The sequence below is a fragment of the Trichosurus vulpecula genome, chromosome 6 (genome assembly GCF_011100635.1).
Source record: "Trichosurus vulpecula isolate mTriVul1 chromosome 6, mTriVul1.pri, whole genome shotgun sequence".
In the NCBI taxonomy this organism is placed as follows: domain Eukaryota; kingdom Metazoa; phylum Chordata; class Mammalia; order Diprotodontia; family Phalangeridae; genus Trichosurus; species Trichosurus vulpecula.
Genome location: NC_050578.1, coordinates 55,427,236 through 55,453,586, shown reverse-complemented (window position 1 = coordinate 55,453,586; position 26,351 = coordinate 55,427,236). Strand labels below are relative to the sequence as shown.

Genomic DNA, 26,351 nt, shown 5'->3' with positions numbered 1-26,351 from the left:
GGTAAGAAATGGGATTGCATATACAACTTGTATTATGATAAAGTAGATCAGTGATCTAAATCTTTTTAAATAAAAAATTTAATGAAATATCTATCAGCTTTAAAGGAATTGTTTTTCAGCTATTAAATGTAAGCAGTTTTTTGAAACAAACCAGATGGATTTGATGATGTAAAAGTTTTTAACAGAACAAAAGTAAAACTCAGAAAAGAGAGAAAAATATTTGCCATAAATATCTCTGATAAAAATCTCACATGAAAATTTATAAGGAATTGGAGCAAATAATGGAGTAATCCATTCTCTTGTGATCAAAAGAGATCAACAGGCACTCCTCAAAAGAGGAATGCACATCAATAACCAGCTGAAAAACTATTCCAACTTTCTAAAAGCAAATAAATATAAATGAAAATAATTCTCTGGTACCACTGCATTCTAAGAATACTGGAAAGGATGGTTAAAAAACAATAAAATGAATGTTGCCAGGGCTGGGGAGAAATGGGAATGCACTTAAGCACTGCTGGGTAACTGAGTTGGTACCATCTTTTTTGAATGGAGTATGGCAGTAATACACAATTAAAGGTACCAAATTGTTCATAACCTTTAAGCCAGTGATCTAACTATTAGGACTATTGCCTAAGGATGTTCTGGAAGGGGTTAGGAAGAGAGGGAGGATTTGTATGTTCAAGCATAGTGATATTATCTGTATTAGCAACAAAAAAAGGAAACAACCCATTTTGACCAGTGATCAGGTATTGGTTAAACAAATTGTAGTACAAAAATGCAAAAGAATATTATAACACTATAAGAAATGACAGGTGGAACTAGCTGGTGCAGTGGATAGAATGCCAGGCCTGGAGTCAGGAATACTCATCCTGAGTTCAAATGTGGTCTCAGAAACTTGCTAGCTGTGTGACCCTGGGCAAGTCACTTAACCCTGTTTGCCTCAGTTTCCTCATCTATAAAATGAGCTGGAGAAAACTCCACATAGGTCACAGAGTCAGACACAACTAAAATGACTCAACAACAAGAAATGACAAATATAAAGATTACTAGGAAACATGGAAAGTTATATATAATCATACATTGTGAAGAAAGTAGAATCAGAAAAGAATATATGGACTATGTTATTATTAAAGTAAATGAAGAAAGTCACAAATTTCGAAGAAAAAATATTCAGAATAATAACAATAATAATAGCTAATATTTGATATAAATATACTATACTAAATATACTATGTGCCAAGCCCTATGCTAAGTACTTTATAAGTATCACCTCATTTGATTCTGGCAAAAAACCCTGGGAAATAGGTGTTTTTATTATCCCTGTATTCTAGATGAGGAAACTGATGCAAACAGGTAAAGAGACTTACCAAGGTCACACTAGTAAGTATCTGAAGCATCATTTGAACACAGATATTCCAGACTCTAAGCCTCAGGCTCTACTCACTCACTGTACCACTTAGCTGCAGAACAGGCAGGATGCTGTGAATATGAGTCAGAAGATCTGGGAGGGTGATTCTTGCCTAAGACAAAATTATCTGTATGACTTACCAAAATTCTCAGAGCCTCGGTTTCCATGCCTATAAAATGAGGATAATAGTAATCTCAGGACATTACCTAAAAAGCTCTTGAGAAGAAATGTTTCGATAACTTTAAAGTGATAGGTAAATATCAGACACCATTACTTAAAGGAGCACAAAGAGGTATGAAGGCAAAAAATATACTTTTGTCAAAATTAGCATACAAATCTTTTTTAAAATGTTGCTGTGGAATAATCTGAGGTTTAGTTTTATAGTTTTTTAACAAATGCTTTCTTTTTTTTTAATTGTTGGGTTGGATTTTTTTTTGAGTGTGACCAAGTTAATAATATTTAAATTTAAACTTTTTTTTTAAGAGAAACCTGAATTATGGGATAGCTACTAGACAGATAGATAAGCAGCTAGGTGGCACTGGATAGAATCCTGGGTCTGGAGTCTGGAAGACTCATCTTCCTGAGTTCAAATCTGGCCTCAGACACTTAATAGCTGTGTGATCCTGGGCAAGTCACTTAACCCTGTTTGCCTCAGTTTCCTCATCTGTTAAATGAGATGGAGAAGGAAATGGCAAACCACTCCTCCAGAATCTTTGCCAAAAAAATCCCAAATGAGGTCATGAAGAGTCAGAAAAGAATGAAAATAATTGAACAACTGCCTATATGAATTCTGAACAGGCTTCACACCAGAGTGTGATTACAATAATGGAATATTACACCACCAAACACCTGTTTCATGTTTCACCAAGAGGCAAAAGAAATTAAAAGGTGGTCAAAGAGAGTATGGCAGGGGCTCGTAAGCTTATCGGGAAACTTAGCAAGGGCAAATGCTCACTGAGTAGAACGGTGGGAGAAGATTCTAGACTATTTAAAATTGTATGCGTCTCTCTCTCTCTGTTCCCCTCTCCAAGTCTATACACTTGACTTTGCTAAATTAATGGAATATATAATACAACTCCACTGTGTACTTTAATATTTGGTGACTTTAAATGCAAAAGAGAGGACAGAAAAAAATGCTAATACATTGTTAAAAAAAAACTGTTCAGTGATGCTGAGTGAAGTGAGCAGAACCAGGAGAACATTGTACAGTTAAGAGCCACATTGTTTGATGATTGACTTTGATAGACTTAGCTCTTTTCTGAAATGCAAGGACCTAAAACAATTCCAAAAGACTCGTGAAGGAAAATGCCATCCACATCCACAGAAAGAAATATGGAGTCTGAATGCAGATCAAAGTAGGCTATTTTCTTGGTTTTTTTCTTTCCCATGGTTCTTCCCAACCATTTTAATTCTTCTATACAACATGATTAATGTGAAAATGTTTAATAGGAATGTACATGTAGAGCCTATATCGGATTGCATGCTGTCTTGGGGTTGGGGGAGGAGGGAATTAGAAGGAGAGGGAAAAAATTTAAAGCTTATGGTAGTGAATGCTGAAAACTAAAAATAAATAATTAACTTATTATTTTAAAAAATACAGATGTACAGCCATAAAAAAACAGAAAAAAAAACTATTCAGCAGTAAGATAAGAGAGGCCAAACGTTTGTCCATCATCAAAAAGCTTTACACCTATATATCACAAATACCTTCCTCAAGGAAAAAGTTGGAAGATACCGGATATTCATTCCAAACACCAAAAACTCACCACAAAAAAAAAAAAACAACAGAAGTTTGTTGTATTTTAACAGAAAGGAAATAACAAGTGACTTTTGTAAGTCATTTCTTAATCAACTGTTTATATTCAAGCCACAAATTTGTTAAAGTGAAATTCAACATCAACTTGATGCTGATTTCAGAATCAGAAAACTTGATTCCCAATATATCTAAAAGAAAAAAAGGATACCAAGTGCTTCTGGAAAAAAACCACAGAAACTTATTATAGCTGAAAAAAAAAAGTGACCAAGGAATATCCATTAACTGTTGCACATACTGACTACTTTTCCAACTCTACAAAATATTTAAGAGAATAATCTAGACATAGGTTGAGGCCTTTCATGATAAAGGGGAGGCAATGTGTTACAGAGCATTCCCAGGCCATCATGCCTGCACCTGCTGTACTCTCTTCTCTTTGCCATCTTGATCCCCTGGTGAACAACTTCAATTTTATACTCTCCTACAGTGCCTAGTCCCCATATCCTATTGCAGATCGTGCCTTATACCACTCCTACTCTCCATTGCTTTCATTCCTGTTCTCATGCTGACGCTATTTTCTATTCTTCATTGTATTTAGTTTGGTATCAAAAAGAAAAATTTTTGAAGAAAAAGAAAAGCCACCTAAATCCCAGGGAAGAAGGTAAAAGGTTTTTTTCCTACCCTATCCTTTACCACTTTAAATTTCCAAAATGGAAAAAAAAAAGTAGCAAAATGTTTTTACAATCATTTCCTCGGTTATGTTTCCGTTCCTATTAAATCATCACCACTACCACCCCATCACCCCCCAAAAGCCTAGGTTATAAATTATACTGAGTTAATTTTAAAAACAAAACTATTTTCACATGGGAAATCCAGATGGGGGCGGTGGAGGAGCAAAGTGCAGGTTTGGTAGTTGTGGTTATTAAAAACATACACCTTGTAATTATTTACACAAGTAATTAATTATCTACTCTGACCAGGATCTCCCTATACCGGTCTTTTTCTCCAATCACTCCCACAAAGTCAAGTACCTTACTGGGCTACAGTCCTCAATTTATGCAGGTTTCACGCTGCGGGACCAGAAATTAATTGCCTGTCTCAATTTCACCTCCAGCTCTCCCTCTCCCCCCGCCTCCCTCCTCCCTCCGTGGAGCGCTCGGGAGCGAAGCTGAAGCTGCTCGGACGCCCACACGGCTCTAAAGCGACCGTTCGGGCCGCATTTTCTCCGCAGAGCGCCAGAAAAGGCAGAAGGGGTAGGGCGTGGGATCCCAGGCGTGGGCACCGCCGGGGCTCAGTGTCTAGCGCGCGCGCGCCGCCCCTTACCTGGATCAGGCCGCGCTGGAACAAGGCGCTGTGCACGCAACCCGGGACCTGCCCCGGCAGCGCTACGGAGCCGTGTTGGCTCCGGAGAAGCCAGCTGCCGGCCAAGCTGAAACTGGCGGACCTCGGCCCGCTCTGCCCGGGCCAGGCCGCCGCCGCCGCCGCCGCCAGCAGCAGCAGCAGCGAGAGGAGGCATTGGCAGCTCGCCTGCGGCCCGGGCACCATCCCGGGCACCCGCGCAGCAGGGAGAGGCGGCTGGGTCCTCGGGAACCTACGGGCACCCCACGGACCCTCCCGGCCCGCCTCCTGAAGTCAGCTGAGCCGAGGCCCCATAACCGCTTTTCAAAGTTGTTTGTTTTTTTTTTTTTTTTTGCGCTACGCAGAGAGAAGCCCGGGGCCCCTTTGGGTGCAGGGCGCATGCGCTTTGCTGGTCCGGTTCTTGGAGAAGTTGCACGCTCCCCCAGCCAGCGAGTTCTGCACCTCTTTTGTGGCAAGAGCTTCTTTGCAGTATGGAGAAGCCTATGGCTTCCTTCCCAGAATAATGCTTTTAAATGCATGAAATAAAATAAAAAGAATGAAATCAGTTCGGTTGTGGCAAAGATACTGGCGTGGTTTGCCATTTCCTTCTCCAGCTCATTTAGGCAAACGGGGTCCAGTGACTTGCCCAGGGTCACAGAGCTCTGGATTTGAACTTGGGAAGATGAGTCTTCCTGACTCCGGGCTTGGCACTATCCACTGTGCCACCTAGGTCAAAATAAAGAACCCCTGAAGAGGTGAGGGTGAAGACGACTTGACTAGCACTACAAGTGCCAGGAGGGTCAACGAGGCAAAACTTTTTATTTTGAAGTAAATATTTTCATTCTACTATCTATTATTGTCCTTATGGCTTTAAAAAAAAATGAACTGTGGTGCAGTTTGGTCTTCCTAGTACTAGAAATACCCTGGCAATTTGGACAATTTGGAGGAATGGGTTTGTTCTTGTTAAGGGGGCTGGAGATGAATGGGGGTGGGGAGGAGAGAATGACAGGAAGGAAAGTGCTTGAGGGGAAACAGAAGAAAAGATCCTGGCAAATAGAAAGGCAGAGGAATAAGGGGTGGGGGAAGAGTAGTGAGGGTAACCTGGTTAACTTCAGCCAATCAATCAACCAGTATTTATTGTTCTTTGTGACCCTGTTTGGGGTGTTCTTGACAAAGATACTGGAGTGGTTTGCCATCTCCTTCTCCAGCTCATTTGACAAATGAGGAAACTGACATAAACAGGATAAAGTGACTTGCCCAGGGTCACACAGTGTCTGAGGCCAGATTGAAACTCAGAAAGATGACTCTTCCTGACTCCAGGCTTGGCTACCTAGCTGTCTCAAGCATTTATTAAGAACCCACTATTTGCCAAGACAAAGAATGAAATAATCCCTACTTAAATTCTAATGGGGGAGACAAGTGGACGTATATAAGTATATACAGAACAAAAAGGAAGAGGATGAATAGTTAAATCCAAAGTAGCTTGGGAGTAAAGGCAATAGGAGCTGGGAATATTAGAAAAGGTTCCCTAGAGAAAATGTGCTTAACCTGCCGCCCAGCCATGTCTTCCCCCACCTGCTTCTCTCCTCCTTCCCAGCTCCCAATCTCAGGGGTCTAAATAAAACCGGACAGACTCAGCCTTTCAGAAAGGAAGCTATAGAGGAGACCGGAGTTTTTTGTTTGTTTTCGTTTAGCTTTAAATTACATCTTGTACAGCAGTTTTGTTTTATACAATCAGGAGTGTGTTGGAGCCAGCAAGTTCACTAGAGCCAATTGTTAAATTTTATTTAAATATTTACGCTTGAGAAACTGGCAAACCCTACAAATAAGGCCTTGATTTATCATTCTGTTGATCATCTAGACTTGAGAAAGCAGTGGAAAAAATCTAAATAATGCATATTAAATATAAAAATGTGACAGAAGTATATTCCCCCACCTCCCCCCCAATCTGTTGTTGAACATTTATCAGCACACTACTGCATTCAATATAGTGGCAGTGTGTGATAGTAGAAAGATCTGGACTCTAGGAACTCTTTCCATTGGATATATTTTGCAGTTCAAGGGCAGGGGTCATTGGAGGAATTTAAATTTAAAATGCTACTAGATGATTTCTACTAAATAAACTATCAACTTTCTTTTATGAATAAAATTTTTTATTGATAGCTTGTTTTTATATTAACTATATTTCCACCATAATTCCTACCTTTTTCCTCCTATCAGAGAGCCCTTATAATAAAAAATAACAAAGAGAAAAAAAAACAGTTCAAAAAAACTAACCAGTACATCAATCAAGCTTGACTTTATATACAGTGTTCTGAACACTCCTAGCCCTACAAAGAAGGAAGAGAGGTGCATTCTCATATCTTTACTTTGGGGCCAAGTTATACAGCATTCAGTTTCAAATTTTTGTTGTTGATCTTTACATTTACATCATTGTAGGCAAAAATATTATTTTCCTGGTTCTACTTACTTCACTTTGCATGGTCGTATAATTCTTCCCATGCTTCTCAATATTCTTCATATTCATCCTTTCTTACAGCACAATAGTATTCCATTACATTCACATAGAACAATTTGTTTACTAATTCCCTGATCAAAGGGGACTTTATTTCTAGTTCTTTACTAGACAAAAAATATGAAATAAACATGCGGTGTATATTAGACCTTCCTTTTAGTCACTGACACCCCTAGGGTATATATATAGTATGCATTAGCAGTCAGCTCTCAAAAGGTATGGCCATTTTAGTCACTTTATTGTAATTCCAAATTACTTTCCAGGATGTTGGATGAATGTGTAGCTCCATCAACAATGTACTAGCGTCCTTTTCTTTTAATATCCTTACAACACTGATCATTTCCATCATTTGCCACATTTGCCCATTTGTTGAGTATGAAGTGAAACTTCAGAATTAACTTACAAAGATACAGAGAAAACACAAATGGGCTTTTAAATGACTTTTTTAAAGATCTGAAATTTTATATAAAGCATACTTTTGACCCTTCTAAAATGCTGAAATATTTAGGGAAAAATATTCGATGATAATAATTTTGGAGATAAGGGGGAAAGGCAGTACACATTTATAAGTTATGCCACATGAACCTAAGTACTGTCAGTTAGATGAACTTAGAGCTCAATTTTTTTTTAAGATTTAAAACTTTAATATGACTTTAAGTATAACTGATAAAAGTAATTTGGGCTTTTTTGCTTAAGCCACTAATAACTAAATTATCAATAAATCAGGAAGATTCAAATTACCTAATAAAATCATAAATGGCAGTTTCTAATATATGTTAATGAAAAGGAGATGGATTGGGGGTTCTCCTCCCTCTCCATCAATCTGAGTACATCTCACTGCTGAGTATGGGCATCCACAGTGGGATAATTGACAACTCCTGATTGGGTTCCAAGGACTGAAGCTGCCCCAAAGAATAGTCGTGTGGCTGGGTCTCAGGCAGATAGACTTTTGTCCTGGGAGCTTAAAGGAGATACTTCTCAGCCCTTCTTTAGACAGACCAGAACTTAGTATGTCTTGCAGGGTGGGAAGGGAAGTGGGGGGTGACTGTATAATATATGGTCCTCTCCCACACAGGAACTGGTAATTATTCTCTTGAGGCAGAAGCTCATGAAAGTTGCAGGTGCTGGTCCATGGGGTCTGAGTAGAGAGAGAGATCCTGAGAGTAGATTCTTCAAGCCCAAGAGATGGCAACAGCTGTGGCACTGATCCCAGAAGTAAATGGCAAAGGCATACATAAGCCCTTGACCATCCTAACACATTTAGGTTGTAGTTACATATTTGGACTGTGCATGTCCAATGGTGGATGATGGTGCCTCTCTACCGTAGGAGGCAGGGATGTGTTGTGCTTGTCCCCATGTGTTAAGAGCCGAAGCTTCCTTTCTCCATACTGATGTAGAAGGATTTGTCATTACCTTGGTGCAGATCTATAAATGACATCTTAGAGTTTTAAAAATGCACAGTCATCCACAAATTTCGAAAATCAATGGCAACTTTATTTCATATCCCACCCTCACCTGGAGTTTTCCCCAGGAAAAAATTTCTCCCCCATCCCTTTTAAAATGAATTATTGATGCTGTTTTTAGAAAAAAACATTACTTTAATTAGCCTATGATTCCCCCTCTACTCCCCATCAGTTCAAAAGAATCCTCCATTGTAACAAATTAGAATTATAAAATAAATCATCACAGGGGCCATGTTCAAAAATGTGATGACTCATTCCAAAATCTATACTACTCTGCTGAAAGGTGGGAGCATATCACTTGGCCTTCTAAAGACTTTCAGTGTGCTTTTATTTTACACGATCATGACCATTATGTGAATTGCTTTCCTGCTACTGCATCATGAAAATACCACAAGAAGAAAACAGACAATTAAGCTTTGCAGTGCCAGAATCATGTGTTGCTTTGGCCTTAGGCATTTCCTGTGGGTAATCTACAGTGGGATAATTGACAACTCCTGATTGGCTTCCAAGGACTGAAGCTGCCCCAAAGATAGTCCTGTGGCTGGGTCTCAGGCAGATAGTGTATCTCACTATCACTCTGTGTGCCTACTGTTCCCCCAATGTGGTATTTGTGAAAGAGTACTGGGGCTGGAGTCAGGAAGACTTTTCTCCCTGAGTTCAAATCCAGCCTCAGATACTTACTGTGTGACCCTGGGCAAGTCACTTAACCCTATTTGCCTCAGTTTCCTCATCTGGTCAAATGAGCTGGAGAAGGAAATGGCAAACCAGTCTGGCATCTTTGCCAAGAAAACCCAAATGGCGTCACGAAGGGTCAGACGCAACTGAAAAATGACTAAACAAAAAAAAAAAATACCAGGTTTAGGGGGGAAATGTTTTGAAGCTTCCAATGTTGCTATGTCAACTTAGCAAATGCATTTGCTTTGGGCTAATTGCTTCTTCTGGCTGACTAATAAATGTAAATACACCAATGAGTTTTAGGAGTTCAGATCCCTGAACTTGGGAATGGTTACTCCACTGTGGAAGTTTCAGTTAGGGATACCCAAGAGAATACTACACAGAAATAAAGAAAGCACCAAAGCACCCTCATAATTCATATTTTAGTACTGTTGGGCAAACCACAGACCTTCCTATTAGACCCACATATCATAATCATTCACTGTAGAGGGAATGGCAAGATTCATGTCCCTTGCTTCCCCAAGCTATTAATTCCTTTTGCCAGAAGGGATTCTCATCTTTCCCCAGGAAACATGCTGTTCAGGAAATCTTCCTTCTCTAGAGAGGAAATGCCTTCAGACCCTTAAACTTGGGAGCTCTTTAATTTGGAGTTACTTATGAGGTAATCTCCAAGGTACATTCTGGTATCATCCTAGAATCTCTTTGTCTTGGAGCAAGGGTTTATCTGTTACCCCCTTATTCAAATATATACTATGGGATCTTTGAGTATAAGTAATTGGTTGAGGGGAATGAGAGTATGGCACCTGAATGCTTCCTGATTTACCCTAACAAGGTGGAGAATCTTCTTTATGATGCCAGGTGCTACAGGTTATCAGGGCCCAAGAAAATACATTTTCTACAGAATTGTTATTGGGAAAATAGCGGGTGACCTCATCTGGCTTTAAAGGTCAAAGCAAAACGCAAGGGAGAGTGATCACTGTGGTATAAATACCAATTTTCTGGCTAGCACCAGGAGAATGGCCTTGGATTATTTACCCAAATGAGGAATCGAAGGTCTTGCACAAATGCTTATTTTTATTTATTCATTCACTCATGTATTTATCCATCCATTCATTAATTTGCTTTTGGTTCAAGATTCTACATGAAAAATACTAACTTATTTTGTAGGGGCAATTGGGGAATAAACTGCCAGTAGTCAGTCAAATAGCATTTGTGAACTGCCTACTATGTGGCAAGGCCCTATGCTAAGAACTAAGGAAACAAAGTAAAAAGCAGACCCCGTGTACAAGGAGCCTGCCATCTAATGGAGGAGACAAAATGTAAACCACTATGAACAAACAAGACAGAATACAGTATGAATTATGGAGGTGATCTCAGAAAGAAGGCACTTTCATGAAGGGGGACGAGGAAAGGCTTCTTACAGAAGGTGGGATTTTACCTGAGACTTGAAAGAAGCCGAGGAAACCAGGAGTCAGAGATAAGGACAGAAAGCATGCATTTCAAGCATGGGGGACAGCCAGCAAGATGTCACAGAGCTGGGAGATGGAATACTTTGTAGGAGGGATAACAAGGAGGTCAATGTCACAGGATTTCAGAGTACCTGGAGGAGAGGAAGGTCTAGAAAAGTGGGAAGAGAGGAGGCGGCAAGATTCCGATAGATAAAGCTAGATGATTTATGTTTGATCCTGGGGGTAAAAGGAAGCTACTGGATTTATTGAATAGGAGTGTGATCTGGTCAGACCTGCACTTAAGAAAGATCACTTTGATAGCTGAGTAGAAGATAGACTGGAATATAGAGATACTGGAGGCAGACAGACCCACTAGCAGGCTATTGCAATAGTCCAGGTATGAGGGAACAGGAGGGCTTGCACCATGGTAGTGGCAGCGTCAGAGAGAAGAGGGAGTATGTAAGAAATCCTGGGAAGAATCAACAGGACTTAGCAACATTTTGTGAGACTGGAAAGTCAAGGTGCCACCCAGGTGGCAAACCAGGGTGACTGGGAAGGACTGTGGTTCTTTTGATTGTAATGGGGAGGTTAGGTAGAGAGGAGGGTGTAAAAGGAAAGATCACAAATTCAATTGCGGACACATTTGAGTTGAGGACATCTATGAAACATTTTTAGTTTCAGACATTCAATAGGCAGTTGAGAGATGTTAGAGCTGGAAAGATATCTGAGGATCATCTGCATCAAGACGATCATTGAATTCACAGGAGTCAGTAAGGTCACCATGAAAAATAGCATAGAAGAACAGAGAAAGGCCTAAGACAGAGCTCTGGGGGGCACCCACCATTAGTAAGTGTGATCTGGATGAAGATTTCACAAAGGAGAACGAGAAGAGTTCAGACAGGTAGGAGAACCATGAAAGAGCCATGTTATGAAAACTTAGAGAGAAAAAAGTCTCAAAGAGAAGGACAATAGCTCGCATTTATACAATACTTTAAGGTTTATAGACCACTTCACAAATATTATCTTCTTTTATCCTTAAAACAGCCCCAGGAGGTGGGTGCCATTATTACCCTCATTTTACAGATGAGGAGAAGAGGATGATTTGACAGCATCAAAGGCTGATAAGGATGAGGCCTGAAAAAGGCCTATTAGATTGAGCAATTAAAAAATCACTGGTATCTTTGGCAGGAGGAATTTCAGACAAAAGATGAGATCAGACGTCAAATTATAGAAGATCTAGAACAGTGAGAAGGGAGGGAGTGAAGGCATGGAGTATAGATGATTTTCTCAAAGAGCTTGGTTACAAAAAGGGAGAAGAATTGATACATAATATGGGTGGAATCAAGTGAACTTTTTGTTTTTGAGGATGGAAGACGTGGGATGTTTGTAGGCAGAAAAGGAGCAGCCATGTAGGGAGACATTGGTAAGAGCAGGGATGATAAGAGAAGGCAATCTGCTGGAGAAGATAGAACGGAAAGGGATCATGTTCAAGTAAGAGCTTTGACTTTGCAAGAAGAGTAATCCATCACATGAAGCAAGGGTTAAGAAAAAAGTGGCAGAAGGTATCTGTGTGATAGATGACAAGGGGAGAAGAGAGAGCTCCTAATGAATGGCCTCAATTTTTCCTGTGAAATATGAGACAGGTGGTGGGAGGAGGCAAGGGAGGTTTGAAGAAAGACAAAAGGATTTGGAGAAATCTCTATGTTAAGAGGGAAAGTGACTCAGGAAGACAAAAAAGACAATTACTTTGCCATCCAATAGGGCAAGCTAAGATTAAGTAACAAATTTGTAGTGGACCTTGTCAGCACAGTTTTGGGGGTTTTTTTCCTCCAGTTTTGTATAGCATCATGAAAAGAGGTGTAAAAGCAGTGGATGATGGGAGTAATCCAAGGCTAGGGGGCTTATATAAGGATGAGGTGGAAAAGGACTAGAAAGAAGAGCACAGTGTAGAGATGAAGTGGTTCTCCAAGGGGTCAAGAAAGGAAAGAGAAGGGAATATAGCTATTGGAGGTGTAATGATCTGGGAAAGAACTGAGAAGTAGGACTAGAGGTTACGGTGAAAATAAAGAACAGGATTGGGGTTGTAAGGCAGAAGGAAAGATGAAATGATAAAAGAATATACAAAGACCCTAAACAAGGGAGCAAAAGCCTTACTCACATAGCTATGTATAAATCTGTTAGCATACATGAATACATATATGTGTGTGTGTGTGTATATTTATGTAAACAATATTAATTTATATTCCAGAGATGAAAGTGTGTACTAGTACTTGCAAAATTCTAAGAGGCAAAGCCATTATCTTGAACCACAGAGGCCAGACATGAAAAGCACTGCAATAGTTAAAGATTTGTTAGCCCTGAAACAGGGCTCAACTTCTTTGATTCTAAGCTTTAGGGATGTGTTATTCTGGTTAACTGATGTTAATCCTGTATGTTTCAACTATACTTGGTCAAAAATACGTTGATACTTCAAGGATTTATAATTTGACTGACCCAGATTTAAACTGGTTCATGTTTTAGTAAATGAATTTCAAAAATTGTGATAGTCAAACAATTCATCGCTCTGTGGCTAACTTGGTTATAAGCCCCTTTTAACTTAGTAAGGCTGGTCTGCCCCTGGCCCTGAAGCTTTTTCAAACTGATTAACCTTCTAGAGATTATACTCTTGCTGGTATAGCCACTGAAAATGAGTCATTATCCTACCTCAGTGAGATCTCAGAAGGGATACATAGTGAAGTCGTTAAATGTTTCTTAAAAGTATTACTGGGCAGGGGTGGAGGTAAGTGCAACGGAGGGAAAGAAGGAAGGTAGGAAGAGAGGAAAGAAGAGAGGGAGGGAGGGAGGGAAAAAAGGCAAGGGAGGAAGGAGAAAAAGGGAAGGAGAAAAGGGAAGGGAGGAAGGAAAGAAGAAAAAAGGAAGAAGGGAAGGAAGGAGGGAGGGAAAGATAGAGAGGACAGAGGAAAGAGGAAGGAAGAAAGAGGAAAGAGGGAGGAAGGATGAAGGGAAGGAGGGGAAAGATGGAAAAAGGAAAGGAAAGAAGAAAGGAGCATCAAAAAAGTATCCAAAATACAAAGAAAACAAAAAGTTCAAATGGGGACACAAACAGGACAATTTATTTATCATCTTGTTAAATTTAATATAGCTTTTAAAATTGTACATAACAGAAGTTCACAGGTTCATATACAATCCTCTTTATTTTTTTGTTCTTGGCATACCGAAACATTTCTGTTTATTAATGATTAAGAGGCAGCTAGGTGGTACAGTGGATTGAGCACTGGACCTGGGGGTGGAGAGACCTGAGTTCACATCCAGCTTTGCCTAGTAACTGTGTCACCCTAGGCAAGTCATTTAACCTGTCTGCCTGTTTCCTCACTGTAAAATGGAGATAACAATAGCACCCATCTCCTAGAGCTTTTGTGAGTATGAGTTATTTATTAAGTACTTTGCAAACTTTAAAGCACTATACAGATGCAAGTTATTATTCATAAGAAAAAAATCAAAATATTTGTACTTTCCTAAGTATCATCTGCTGAACATAATTTAATTCTTGATGACATAAATTTAATTTTTGATTCAGAATGAATACCTTGAATTTCAGTTCAGATTCTCATTTATCACTGTAGTCTTATTAAAGGCATAGATTGCGCTGAATCTGTATTAATTCCAAGATATACCCTGAAAGGTGCTTTTTTCAAACCTTCCTTGTTTTCTGGTATTCCCCTAAAAGTAGAATAAAAAATGGGAGTAAAAAAAATCCAGTTAATGGAAAATTAGTTAGTTGCATCCCATTTCATTTACATTTAACTGTATTATTGAGAACAATGAGTAATTGAAAGGGATTGAAGTTAGAAAGGGAAAAAAAAGATAGGTAGACTAAGAATTGAGGTGTTTTTCATTTTTAAAGATGGCAATAAAGAACATATTTCTCCATAGAGATGAATTACAGAATTTCAAAATTACAGAACATCAGAGCTGGATAGGACTTCTCCCATACTTCCCTCCCCCACTTCCATTCACAGATTGTCAAAAAGGTCCAATTTGCTCAAGTTATTGGACCTTTGACTATCAATTGTCACTAACACTTCAACTGACAATACTGTTCTATAAGACATCAGAGTATCTCACATTCTGATTGACTTTATATATTTCAAATGCTAAAAGTAAGGAGGGCAGTGGGTTTTGGAGCTAGAGAAGTCTATACTCATAACCTGGAACTCAATGGGAAAAAAACCTGGAGATGAGTGAATAGAATCTTGGTACTGACCAAGAAAATGAAACACTGTATTTGCTGTTTAATTAACTTAAGGAAGATTTCTGCTGGTGAGGAGAGGTGGCCTAGGGGTAACTATACACAGAAATGAATGTCATGAACAAAGCCATGACAAATAGATTACAATCTACAACACCTAAAAGGATTTTTTTCAGGGGTGGGGGAGAACCCAAGAACATGTGTGGATTTAGGGATGGAAAGAACTAGTTTTTCTTAATTTGAATAAAAACTTTTTTCAAAAGAATTATTTTGATTGTATTTCAACTTAACCCACTCCCCAAAATGTGCTCACTACTGTGAGTTTAATACTGAAATGCAGAATTTACCAACCTGTACTAGAAAGTTTGGAAGCTTTTGTGCAGGGAAAGAAGTGAAAGCATGGCAGCCCTTCAGGGTGGTTGATTTCAGGGAACTGTTATTTGGTTCAGATCAGTGATTTCTTTACTGTAGGACACTCCTACCAATGCAAAGCTGTAAACATTTTGCAATTAATAGACTTTTCAAGAGCTGCCAACAGCCAGTACAGGTCAGAAGCTGGAATCTAGGCTTTGTCTCTCAGAGCAGCCCTCTATCCATTATACCATGCTGCCTTCCATAAGCAAAGTGGAGAAAAGGCAGGTATGGAAAGGCAAATGAACCAGCTTTGTTGACAGACAGATGAGAAAGACAGTTAAGTTATAAGGCAAATAAGCAAATCCTACATACATACATACATGTCTATCTGGCTACCATCTATTATCTTCTTTGGCTCACTCTCGCCAAACTAGTATATAGACAATAAAAATTTATTTATCAGTATCAAGATCACTCTGTAGATGGGAATAAAAAAGAGTTAAGTGGTCAATTTCTGATGAAGAGTAAGAAAACTAATTTGATAAAAAATGAAAGCTATAATTTAAAAGGGCTTTACATTTTTAAAATAGCTTCTTCTTATTCAGAGTCCTTTAGGTTGAAATGCTGTATACATATGCATCTATTAATGATCAGCAATAATTAGAATTCTAGATTTCAGTATGGATAGCCAAAGAAAAACATTTGGCTGAGACTTCCCAATAAGATCATGAGTCAAAAGATGATCTCTCTCTCTCTCTCTCTCTCACACACACACACACACACACACACACACACACACACACAAAACTAAGTGTGATTTTCAGAATAAATACCCCAAGGGTTTTCTGTATAAGACCTTCCACTTTATAATTAGTCCTTAGCACATGGATTAAAGTACATGAAAATATTTTAACAAAGAAAAATTTATGCTGCCATGACAACATGACTATAATGTAATGGAGACTTCCGGCCAATATGTGGGTCAAATTGTGAGATAAGTAGAAGTATCATATTCTTCAAGCCTTTAAATCAAATTGATCTGATTCTCCTTTCTGTGGAGAGAAAGTGTCCAACAGCACTTCACCACATTCTTAATTACACACTATAAGGAATCAGCATTTGTTTAATTGAAGTGACATTTTATTTTCATTATTCATTTTCTTTCAGCTTTTATTGGTAGAGAACAAGCTGAAAGGAAAATTTGCAGGTATCCTTTCAGTTTATAGTTTATGGTTAAGAAATTGTGACATAGTAGATACACTTAACAAGTACATAATCATTAATATCTAATTTTTAGAACGAGCTGCTTTAGGTAACAAATGTATTAAAAGTGAGTCTGCTTTAGGCATTAAAAGCCTTCTGTCAATTTAAAACCATCCTGTACACTGAATTTTTTAATGTTACTAAAAACACATTACTCAAAATTTTTAAAAATCATTTTTTCAAACTATTATCACGTTATATAAATACCTTGAAAGAAGAGTTGGTCCAAGCAGTGCCAATTTAGATGCTGCTTGCCAGAGATGATTAGCAGCACTAGGCATACCGTATTTGCACTATGAATTCAGCATACATAATCGCCCAAGGAAGCCTAAAGTGGATACAGATACTTTGTACCAAAAGCCCTTTTTAAGGAAAGAGAGAAAGCTATTTGTCACACCTAGGAAGAAAGCTACAGTTTAGAACTTCTATCATATAGTATGCCAGCAGCATATGGAAACAAAAACAAAGAAGCCACAATGCAAATGGAGCTTTAAGGCTCTAAAGCAACAGAAAATGGTGAGAAAGAACCACCGATACAACTACTCTACCTGTAAAGGTAATAGTACAATATGGCCATTTTTTTTTCTTGCTCAACTATACATATCACAAGAGTTCCAAGTGTTTTTTTTTTTAAAGGCAGTGCTGGGAGGTAAAGGAAATAAATACTTGTTAATTTAAAAAAAAAACAAAACTTTTTTTTTTTTAAAGAAAAGAATGGATGCCATGAAAGCAGGATACACAAATAAAACCAGAATAAGACTGCTAGAAGGGCAGATCAAATTTCTACTAAAATTGCAGAGAAAAATGGCCACACAAAGTTTGAATGTACTTATGAAAAGAATACAGCTTTGGTGCTTCAAGAAGCTGGGGTTTGTAAAGCCAGGGCTGAGAATAAGAAGGTAAGAGACAAGGAAGGAAGTCTCCCTGGAACACCAAGAGTGTTTCATTAAGTTGTTTATGGGTCTATCCCATTGAAACTTAGAGGACCCCTAAAAAAGTGATGGGAAGATTAAGAATGTACTTCCTACTTTGAGAGAAGAGTACACAAGTGACCCTTATTTCCCAGTTATTTTGCAACAGATATTTAAGAAAGGCTGTTATAGCCTCTAGAAGGGCTTGGACTTAAGAAGACCAAGTTACAAATATTATTCATATCTGGACTACATCAGAGCAAACCTGGAGTCTACTAAGGAGCTTTTTAGGGTCAGCAGGAAAAGGACACCGTGGCCCAGGTAAATGGAGACCCAGAAAACATATCTGCACCAACTGGAACCAATTCCAGTCTGTTCAAGATACTAGGACACTGCAGACAAGAAGCTGGGACCCAATATCTTCACACTTTGATGGTACATGCAACTACCTAAAGGTTTACAGGAGGATAGAAGCAAGCGATCACAATGAATATTATGCAGCCACTGACTTTTCAATCCCAAAAATGGATCCTGAGATATTTGGCTTAGGTGATTTTCTATTACCAGAAATATAGAAGGAACAGTTGAAGCAGACTTGGCAAAAAGACAACGATGTGCTCATTGTACAGATAGGATGTGAGGTATGTCCAAGAAACAGCCCATAGGAACAAACTTCCTGATTCCCAACTGGACCTTGTACCATATAAGAAGATTCCTGTATACATGACGTCAAAAATCATTTCAAAAGGCTAATCAATGGCATCACTACCAGTCCAGCAGCCCATACATATCACCTGTAAGTACTGAAAAATGGAAAGATAGCAATGTGTGTGCGATGATGAAAATGAACGCTGAGTAACAGAACCAAAATGAACTAGTCCACCATGCCACAAGTCCAAGATACCCTGGACAGTCTGTTAGTGTTTCTCAGTACAGGACAAATTATAAACATTTGCTGCTCCCAGATTCCTATGGCAAGACAATTAGGTTGACAGGATTTAGAACTGGGAGAAAACATGATAGTGTTACGAGCACTGGATTTGGAGCCAGGGGACCTGGATTTGAATTCCGGCATTGCCATTTATTACGTGTGTGACCCTGGCCAAGTCATTTAACTTCTGAGTATCAGTTTCCTCAACTATAAAATAAGGGGGTTGAAAACCAAACTAAGGTCTTCTGTTTAAATTAAGTGCTTCTTTCCACTATTCTTTATATTTACTCTCATATTTAGATTACTATTTGGTACTACTATCTCTGCAGACGGACAAGCAGCTCACTGAATTAGTGCTAACATTTCCACATGTAATTTGGACAGGCACTTGCAGGTGGACAATGAGCTTTAGGCCTCAGATTAACAGACTGCCAGGTAAACAGTATTCAGGGAATTACACAACCCTTTAAGGGGTCCTAAACTGCTCTGTGATGCAAAAACCCATCTTTTGTAACATACTATTCGTCCACAGTCTATATAGCCACAAATCATAGGTCACTGAGATCTCAACAGAATCAAGGATCTAGGTAACTCAAAAGGGCAATGGAAAAATTCACAGTATTTCCCTTTAAAGGCCCCAATTCTTTTGGTTTCTCCCTTTATTTTTCCTTCCAGACATTTCAATTAGACACTAGATGATAGTTATGATGATAACTACTTCACAGAGACAGTTTTTTATAATGGTGTTTCACTTGGACTAGTGAGTAAGCTAAAGGAAAAACAGGCAGATAAAGTGGGCATCAGGCTCTTCACCTTCACTTGCTACCTCGAAATAGAAAACACTATAACACATGGTCACAACTATTGTTCTATGCCTCTCTGAAGTACAAGAATTTGTATTTCAAGAGTGGAAGTTAAAGGAATGAATGTAGCACGAACTTAAGTGAGGAGCAAAGTAAAATCCAGAAAATCAAATGTTCTGATATGTAATTTAAAAGTATTTTCGGTGACGCTAAGCTTGACTTGATCTATGATCAGATCTAAAGTAACACTCATTTGCTAAGTAGAGGATGTTTGATATGGAAGGTAAGTTCAGAACAGAAATCTGCCTGTATCAGTCACTAACACATAAAAAATAAACACGTGGCTCATTGCACCTGTTCATTCATTATCATCACTATACTAGAAAAGAAAAATAATGAGTAAGCACTCTAACACTGTTGGGTCATTCCAGGAATCATTCCAAAATAGAAGTTATGCTCTTTATTATAGACTGAACTTTGCTTCAGGATCTGAACACTAAAAACTATTGTATATACTTACTTTGGTTTTTATTTTTATTAGTATATGTATTCTTTACTTAATTGGAGAGCTCAGATAGTACGTGTGGTTGATGAACATCTTAAAGATGATAACCAAAGTGGCAGGTGAGAATTCATTATCTAATATAAAGAGTGGAAAGGGAACATGAAACTTGTAAGGCAGCAAAAAAAGATCTTAGGTAGATAATCAATCACTTGTGCTGTGGCAATCTGGGAAGTAGAAATTAGAAATGATGTAAAAACTAACTTTGAAACTACAGTATTAGTTTTCCTTCTCTGTTCCTTCACATTGGCATGGATCATCTTCGCAAAATTAAGACAAGACAAGGAAGCAGGCTCAGTAACTTAGAAGGCAACTTTTCACTTAGAGACATCTCCAGTCTCTTGCCATTCTAAATGTTGAGTCAAGTCTATCAAAGTCCTAAGAATATTAGTTTTATCTGCAGACGTTTTCGTAATCACTCTCAAACATACTGATCTTGTTGCTTTAACATATTCCCATTTACAAATGAGAATGCTTTTAATGGAATGCTAGATTATTTAACTAAAATATCTTAGGGAACGGTCAAACTACTGAGAGCAGAAAAGCCTACTTTGTGGACTACCCCATGAACTAATATGCAAATTTTGGGTAGTGTGAACTTTTTCATTTTAACAAAATACTAGCTAGTATTTATATAGTACTTGAAGGTTTGCAAAGTGCTTTGGTCCATCTCATTTGGTCCTCACAATAACTCTGTGAGGTAGGTGCTATTATTATCCCCTTTTTACAGATGAAAACAAAGGGAGAGGTTAGGTGACATGCCCAGGAATTGCAGAGCTAGCGTCTCAGACGGAATTTGAACTCACATCTTCCACAACCAAATTCCAAATATACTTGCTTCCAAACTTCATCAATTCAAAATTCAGCTGTAAACAGATATGTAATAGCTATAGAGAGGGCTTGCAGCGTACAATTATAATTAAAGGAGTTCTTTGTGGCAATGTTTTGCAATTAGTTTGATACTGAATACACAAGGGGAAGCAGAACAGGGTAGAAAAGAGCACTGGAATGGGGTCTAGTTCCAGTTCTGCTCCTCTGACCTTTGGGCAAGTCACACTTATCAGGAAAATAAAGGCTTTTTGACTTTGATTATAATAAAGTTTCTTTTAACTTTTTCAAATCTACTACTTCTGTTTGGATTTCACCCAATTAAAATCTAAGGCAGCCTGGCCAATTTAGTAGAGCTGACCTTAGTCAGGAAGAGATGGGTTCAAGTCCAGTCTGTCCCTTGAACTCTTAGTGCCCCAGGCAACTCTCCAAGTTGCACAATTGCCAATATACTGCATTGGTAGTTCCTCAGGATGAGCTCCCTAAACAGACAAAACCAAAGGTCAGTTAAAAAAAATTGCAAATTATGTTTTGTGACTAAAAAACAAAAAACTAAGCCCCAAACAATTAAAGAAATCACATTTTGTCAAGAATTTGTGGTTATGAAACTATATTTATGTTAATTTTTAATTTTGGGTTTTTCCCCAGAAAATAACCAAATATCTGAAAAATCCAAATTTTCAAGCTTCATATTTAATAAATTTAAAACTGCTTTAGACAAATCAAGACCCCTTATTCAAGCTGAAGTTCTATAAACATTAACTTTTTTAAAGGCCTCAACTAAAAACCAATTATTGGAAGAGCTATAAAAACTATCATTATCCAAAGCAATTTCAAATATTCTAAAGTTTATGGTGCTAAACACTATATAATAAAAGTAACTATTCACGTGTCAGATCTTGTGCTGAAATATGGAATACTTAATAGTGCTAGTTATCCCATAAGATAGAGAAAAAACATAAGAAAAACTTGAAGATGACAAGATGAGTAAGGTGGACCAAGAATCCTACTTCTGCACCAAAGTATTCCTTTAATTTCTTACCAAAATGGACAGATGAACATGGATTTTTGAAGACTATACCAGCAAAGATTAAAAGCCCTTCCTTAGAAGTTCCTTCTCATGATAGAAAATCTTAATGGGACTATTATTAATGAACTGTATCTGTTGTTCAAGGATCTATCTTATATTGGATTACGTTCATCATGTGGTAATTATCATAGCTGTAACAACTCAAAGACCACTAATTTACTAAATTTTAAGAGGAACTGTGATCTTTTGATGGAGAGATATCAAAGTTTAGGAGAGTTTTCACTACTGATATTCTTCAAAAGCCTTATTTTTAAAAGCTAAGAAATTTGAAATAGGCTTCATGAGTAACAGTACAATTCCGCGAAGCTCAATTCATCCTGTCAAAGGCCTTCTGCAGGTACCTTTGTGAGATGAGATTTCAGTGACATCCTTCATGAAATAGGTGGGAAAGAGGCAATATGGCACAGTGTATATATAGACAATCTTGGAACTAGAAATATCTTTAACCCCAAGGTCACTATCCTTAATACCCACAACTAAGGTTAATACTTAAATGTGAAAGCTCATTTCCAAGTGAAAAGGACTATTTCTGAATAGTTCCTCCTCCTCCTCCTCAAATTTAATTTTTTGAAAACACAAAAATACTGCAAATGCATCCAGGAACATTTACCTGAAAGATTAAAGACAGAAAGACACTTAAAACAAAGCTCTTAAGTACTACTAAAAGGCCAACTGGATTTTTCCTAAACAGACTACTTGCATTAAAAACTTATGGTAACTTCCAATACTAAATCGCCTATGATCCATTTTGGTTAGTAAATTCATAGGACCATAGGTTAGAGCTAGAAGAGACTCCAGAGGTCATTTATTCCAACCATCTCATTTTATAAATGAATTGACACCCTGAGAGGCTGTGACTTCCTAAAAAAATCACACAGATAATAAGTGGCAGAGGTAAGATTTGAACCCTCAGTTCCAAATCCAGAACTCAACATAGCACTAGATAGCTTTCTAATACCCTCAACAAATTCACCTCTATTTTCTGCATCACTAAGTAACATATTAGTAATTAGTGGTCATGTGGCCGACTTATTTTTTCCATTCTAGTCTTTTCCTTGTGATTTTTGGAATCTTCTGAAGTTTATGGTTGTAATGAACTGATATCAAGTGTCCATATAGTAAGAATTCAGAACAGTATACTAGTTTCTCTAGTTCCATTATAATTGTTCTCTCACCCAGAGAATACTTTCCGGATGGTTTCTCCAAGAAGTCAGTGATTGTCTTGTGAAAAGCTGGGGACTTAGGTTCACAAAGAAGGTGCACCTTAAATTATCTTCTTTGATCAGCTCAAAGTCCTAACCCTTTGTCTTTGCTACTAATGACAATTTATGAGCTAAAGCGTAACTATCTGCAAAGTCTAACGTTGAAAAGGTCAAATTTAAGAGACTAGTTAAGGAATCAGTTTGCGGTGAATGTTTAGATTCTAAGTCTTATCCTACAATTTCAAACTTTTGGTCCCAGAAACTAAACACTGAATTTCTGTATAAGGAAGATATTTTTTACATTTAAGAAAATTAATCTTAGGAGGCAAACCAAAGAAACTCTTCACAATCATGTGGGTAGAAAGAACTTAGGTTTTATAATTCACCAAAAAAATTGTTTTTTCAGAATAAATCTCCCTTTTGAAAAGTTTGGATTTGGGTTTTCCAAAATGCTTTAAATTTTCAGCAAAACAGGGTATCTACCCACCATCATTCTATAATTTATGAACTAAGTCAGTGACACATTTAAATTTAGAATGACAATTAAGAGACCTTTCAAAACAAACCTAAATAGTTGGGTTAAGATGAATTTCCAATATCATTCTTAATATAAAAAAAAAACCTACTTTTGAAAGCATGCATTTCACTTTCATTCTAGAGAACAAAAGAAATTCCTTAAGTCAACAAATCATATACAAACTACATATTCAAATTTTTATAAAAATTAAGGTTTCACATTTATTTTACATCTAGCTTTCCATGTCTGTGTTCAGACAAGGAATAAGATTGCACATAACTGTAAGTAGTGCAAAAATATAGTGCTGAAGAGAAGTCACAGATGCACTAAAAATTCAGAGTACAGGACTATAAAAAAATGAAGCAATGGACAATCAAAACAACTAGGAAAAACAAGCCAAAACTTCAGAAATGAATATGTGTGAGAATGAAGAATACTACATAATGCCCTTGTTGCTATTTGTTAAACTGATGGTACAGAGAGCACTTACTGAATGAGCTCCCTGCTTCCCAAAAAACCCTCCCAGTAGCAATGACCTTTATTCATTCATTTTTAGTCTCCTAAAGTACTTCTGTTGCATTAAAAAAACGCTTAACGTAAAATGGCTGAACTAATCCTTTTCAATGGGTATGAAAATTCCACATAAGTAAAGTCACTTCAACACAGCCTCTTGACAACTCCCAAACCAAACGGTACTTTATTTTGTATATTTGTCCCATTATTACTCCCATGTTAGGATTTTTAAGCTGTTTTCAAATGTACATGGTAAAGAAAAAGTCAGCAAGCAGGGGTGGCACCTGGAGATAGTTTACCCCCACAAAAACTCTTTTCAAAACTTCTGGGTCCCAAGTCCACTGGAACTCTGGGCTACCAGTAGTAGGTGCATCAGTCCAGCTACACCGTTGTCAGATTACCTTCTAACATTTGCACACATCAGGCTGATCAATGTGTCAACCTGAAACAAACTGTGTACTTTAACTGAACATGGCAAAATAGTCACTCTATTGAACTTTACATCATCATTTGATGTCAAACAATGAGGCAAATCCAAACAGTATATACAAAAAACAGCTTTGCATTTACAAAAGATTTTGTTTCCCATATTGATTAATCCAGGCAGCTAACTCATTGGTTTATGCAACTTTATTGAAGAAAAATAAATCAATTACTAGCAGAGCTATTAGTTGATCACTCATCCATTGACAACTTGCATCATTTATTCAGTGCTATATTAAACAGTGTATTGGAAGATAGATTAACTAATAGCTCCAAGCCTCCTAACAAAATTTAAATGAAAATTACAAAAAGTTCAAGACCCTATTTTGGAATACAAGGGGTGTTTGACTTCCAATTTCCATTCTCTGTAGAACAAGAACAGGTCATTCCTTTATTGACATGCATAAAATACATCACGTTTTCTGTTCTGCTGATGCTATAAATTCAGTACCAATTCTCCAACCACATCAGTTATGAGCATAAAGTATATCAGGAAACCTCAAATCTCTAACAATGGAAGGCTTAAACAAGATGGATGCTGCTACAGTAATGTTGCTTCCTTTGATATGACAATTTCGCATCCATCTCCCTCCCCCTCAGATGGTATCTTCAGCATCTGTTAGAGCAGTGAGGAATGGTTTTAGTCTCATAACCAAGTTAGAGTGAAGACATTGGCCACATAATACACATGCTCCATTTTTTTTTTAAAAATTCTGAATCTTGGGCAATTGTTCTCTTGTAACTACTTTACAGTTTCTAAAAGCAGTTATTGTCCAAAGCTGGAAGAACTTAAGTCTTCTCAGACGAGCATGTGCATGAATGGAGGGAGGTAAACAAAAAATAAAATTAAAAAAGATGAGGTCTGATAGGGGAGCAGCCGGATAAGAAAATCAAAAAAGGAACAGTAATTTAAAGTTTATTCCAGCTATAATGCAGGTTATTCTGACTTTAAGGTAGCATCACATGGCATACTTCTGAGTCCATTCTCGAGATATTCTGTTGTACCTGTAAATAATGGAAAAGATTTTGAGAAGCTCTAAACCAATAAAACTTTAAAAGTCACACAATTCTTTGAAACACTTAATAAGGAAAGGAAATTACCACCAAATTAGCCATGGAATCCATCTAAGAGGACACCATTCAAAGGCAAAGAGCTTTTGGTACTCAATGTTATTTTACTGAAACAGGGGCAAAATAAAATTTTTATTTGGAAAGCCCTCCACTTACTGCTTCTAACAAACTTAAAACACACTAAAATTAATTACAAGTATTGTATTCCCACATTTCAATTATGTTATATTAGTGGTAAAGCTCAAACTTATACTAGATTTTTAAAAAAACCCTTCTCACCATGTCTAACTGAAAAAAAAAGTGCTTAAACTATAATACTGCACACAATCAAAAAAAAAAAAAAGTGTTATCTAAAGCTTGTTAATTGTCTATTTAGGCCAGAAGTGGTACCAAGAGCTTCCTGCTTGTAGTCTCTTGCTTTTGGGGAGGCTGGTAGATCACTTTAAATTGAAAGTCCTGAACTACAGTTGGGCCAGTCAGATCAAGGAGGAAGAACTGGATAAAGTTAAAAAATGAACGATGATCATTATTGGGATTAAGCCTACGTATGAATTGTTCTTCCAGGCTGAGTGAGAAAGGGAGATTCATTCTCACGCAGTGCCCTGCCTTGGTTCCCCCTCCGCACACACCACCCCCCAAAAATAATTAATATTTAAATAAGATTTAGAAAGTTACCTAGCCCCAACTATCATCAGAAAGATTAACGTCTTTCTGGGCCACTAACTGACCTATGTCATAGACAGAAAAGGACTAGAGGAGAAATGATGCAGAAATTAAATACATGGTGAGAGAAGCAAATGACAAAAATCTCTTTCAAAAATGTCAGAAGCACATCAATGTTCCTGAAGGACTACCTTGATCTAAAAATACAGTGATAGTTATTTAAAAAGTGTACATACTTGGATACAGAGTATGAAGTGTTTTCCTTTGAGGTAAAAACAAACAATAACCCACCCTGTGCTTTCACATAAAAT

At 37.7% G+C, this 26,351-nt stretch overlaps 2 protein-coding genes across 6 annotated transcripts in view; both read right to left on the bottom strand.

Annotated features, from left to right (window-relative positions):
- MANBA (mannosidase beta) overlaps positions 1–4,820 on the bottom strand; it is a 121,535-nt gene extending 116,715 nt beyond the window's left edge. For both annotated transcript variants that reach the window (XR_005010688.1, XM_036763994.1), the window contains exon 1: positions 4,485–4,820. Coding sequence is in view for 1 of the 2 variants with exons in the window: in XM_036763994.1 (XP_036619889.1) it covers positions 4,485–4,706 (222 nt within the window). In the remaining variant the exon portion in view is untranslated. The remainder of the gene's footprint in view (positions 1–4,484) is intronic.
- Positions 4,821–23,980: 19,160 nt separating this feature from the next.
- Positions 23,981–26,351, bottom strand: part of UBE2D3 (ubiquitin conjugating enzyme E2 D3) — a 50,912-nt gene continuing 48,541 nt past the window's right edge. For all 4 annotated transcript variants that reach the window (XM_036762471.1, XM_036762470.1, XM_036762469.1 and 1 more), the window contains one exon: positions 23,981–25,311. In XM_036762471.1, coding sequence (XP_036618366.1) covers positions 25,266–25,311 — 46 coding nt within the window. In that variant the 3' untranslated portion in view covers positions 23,981–25,265. The remainder of the gene's footprint in view (positions 25,312–26,351) is intronic.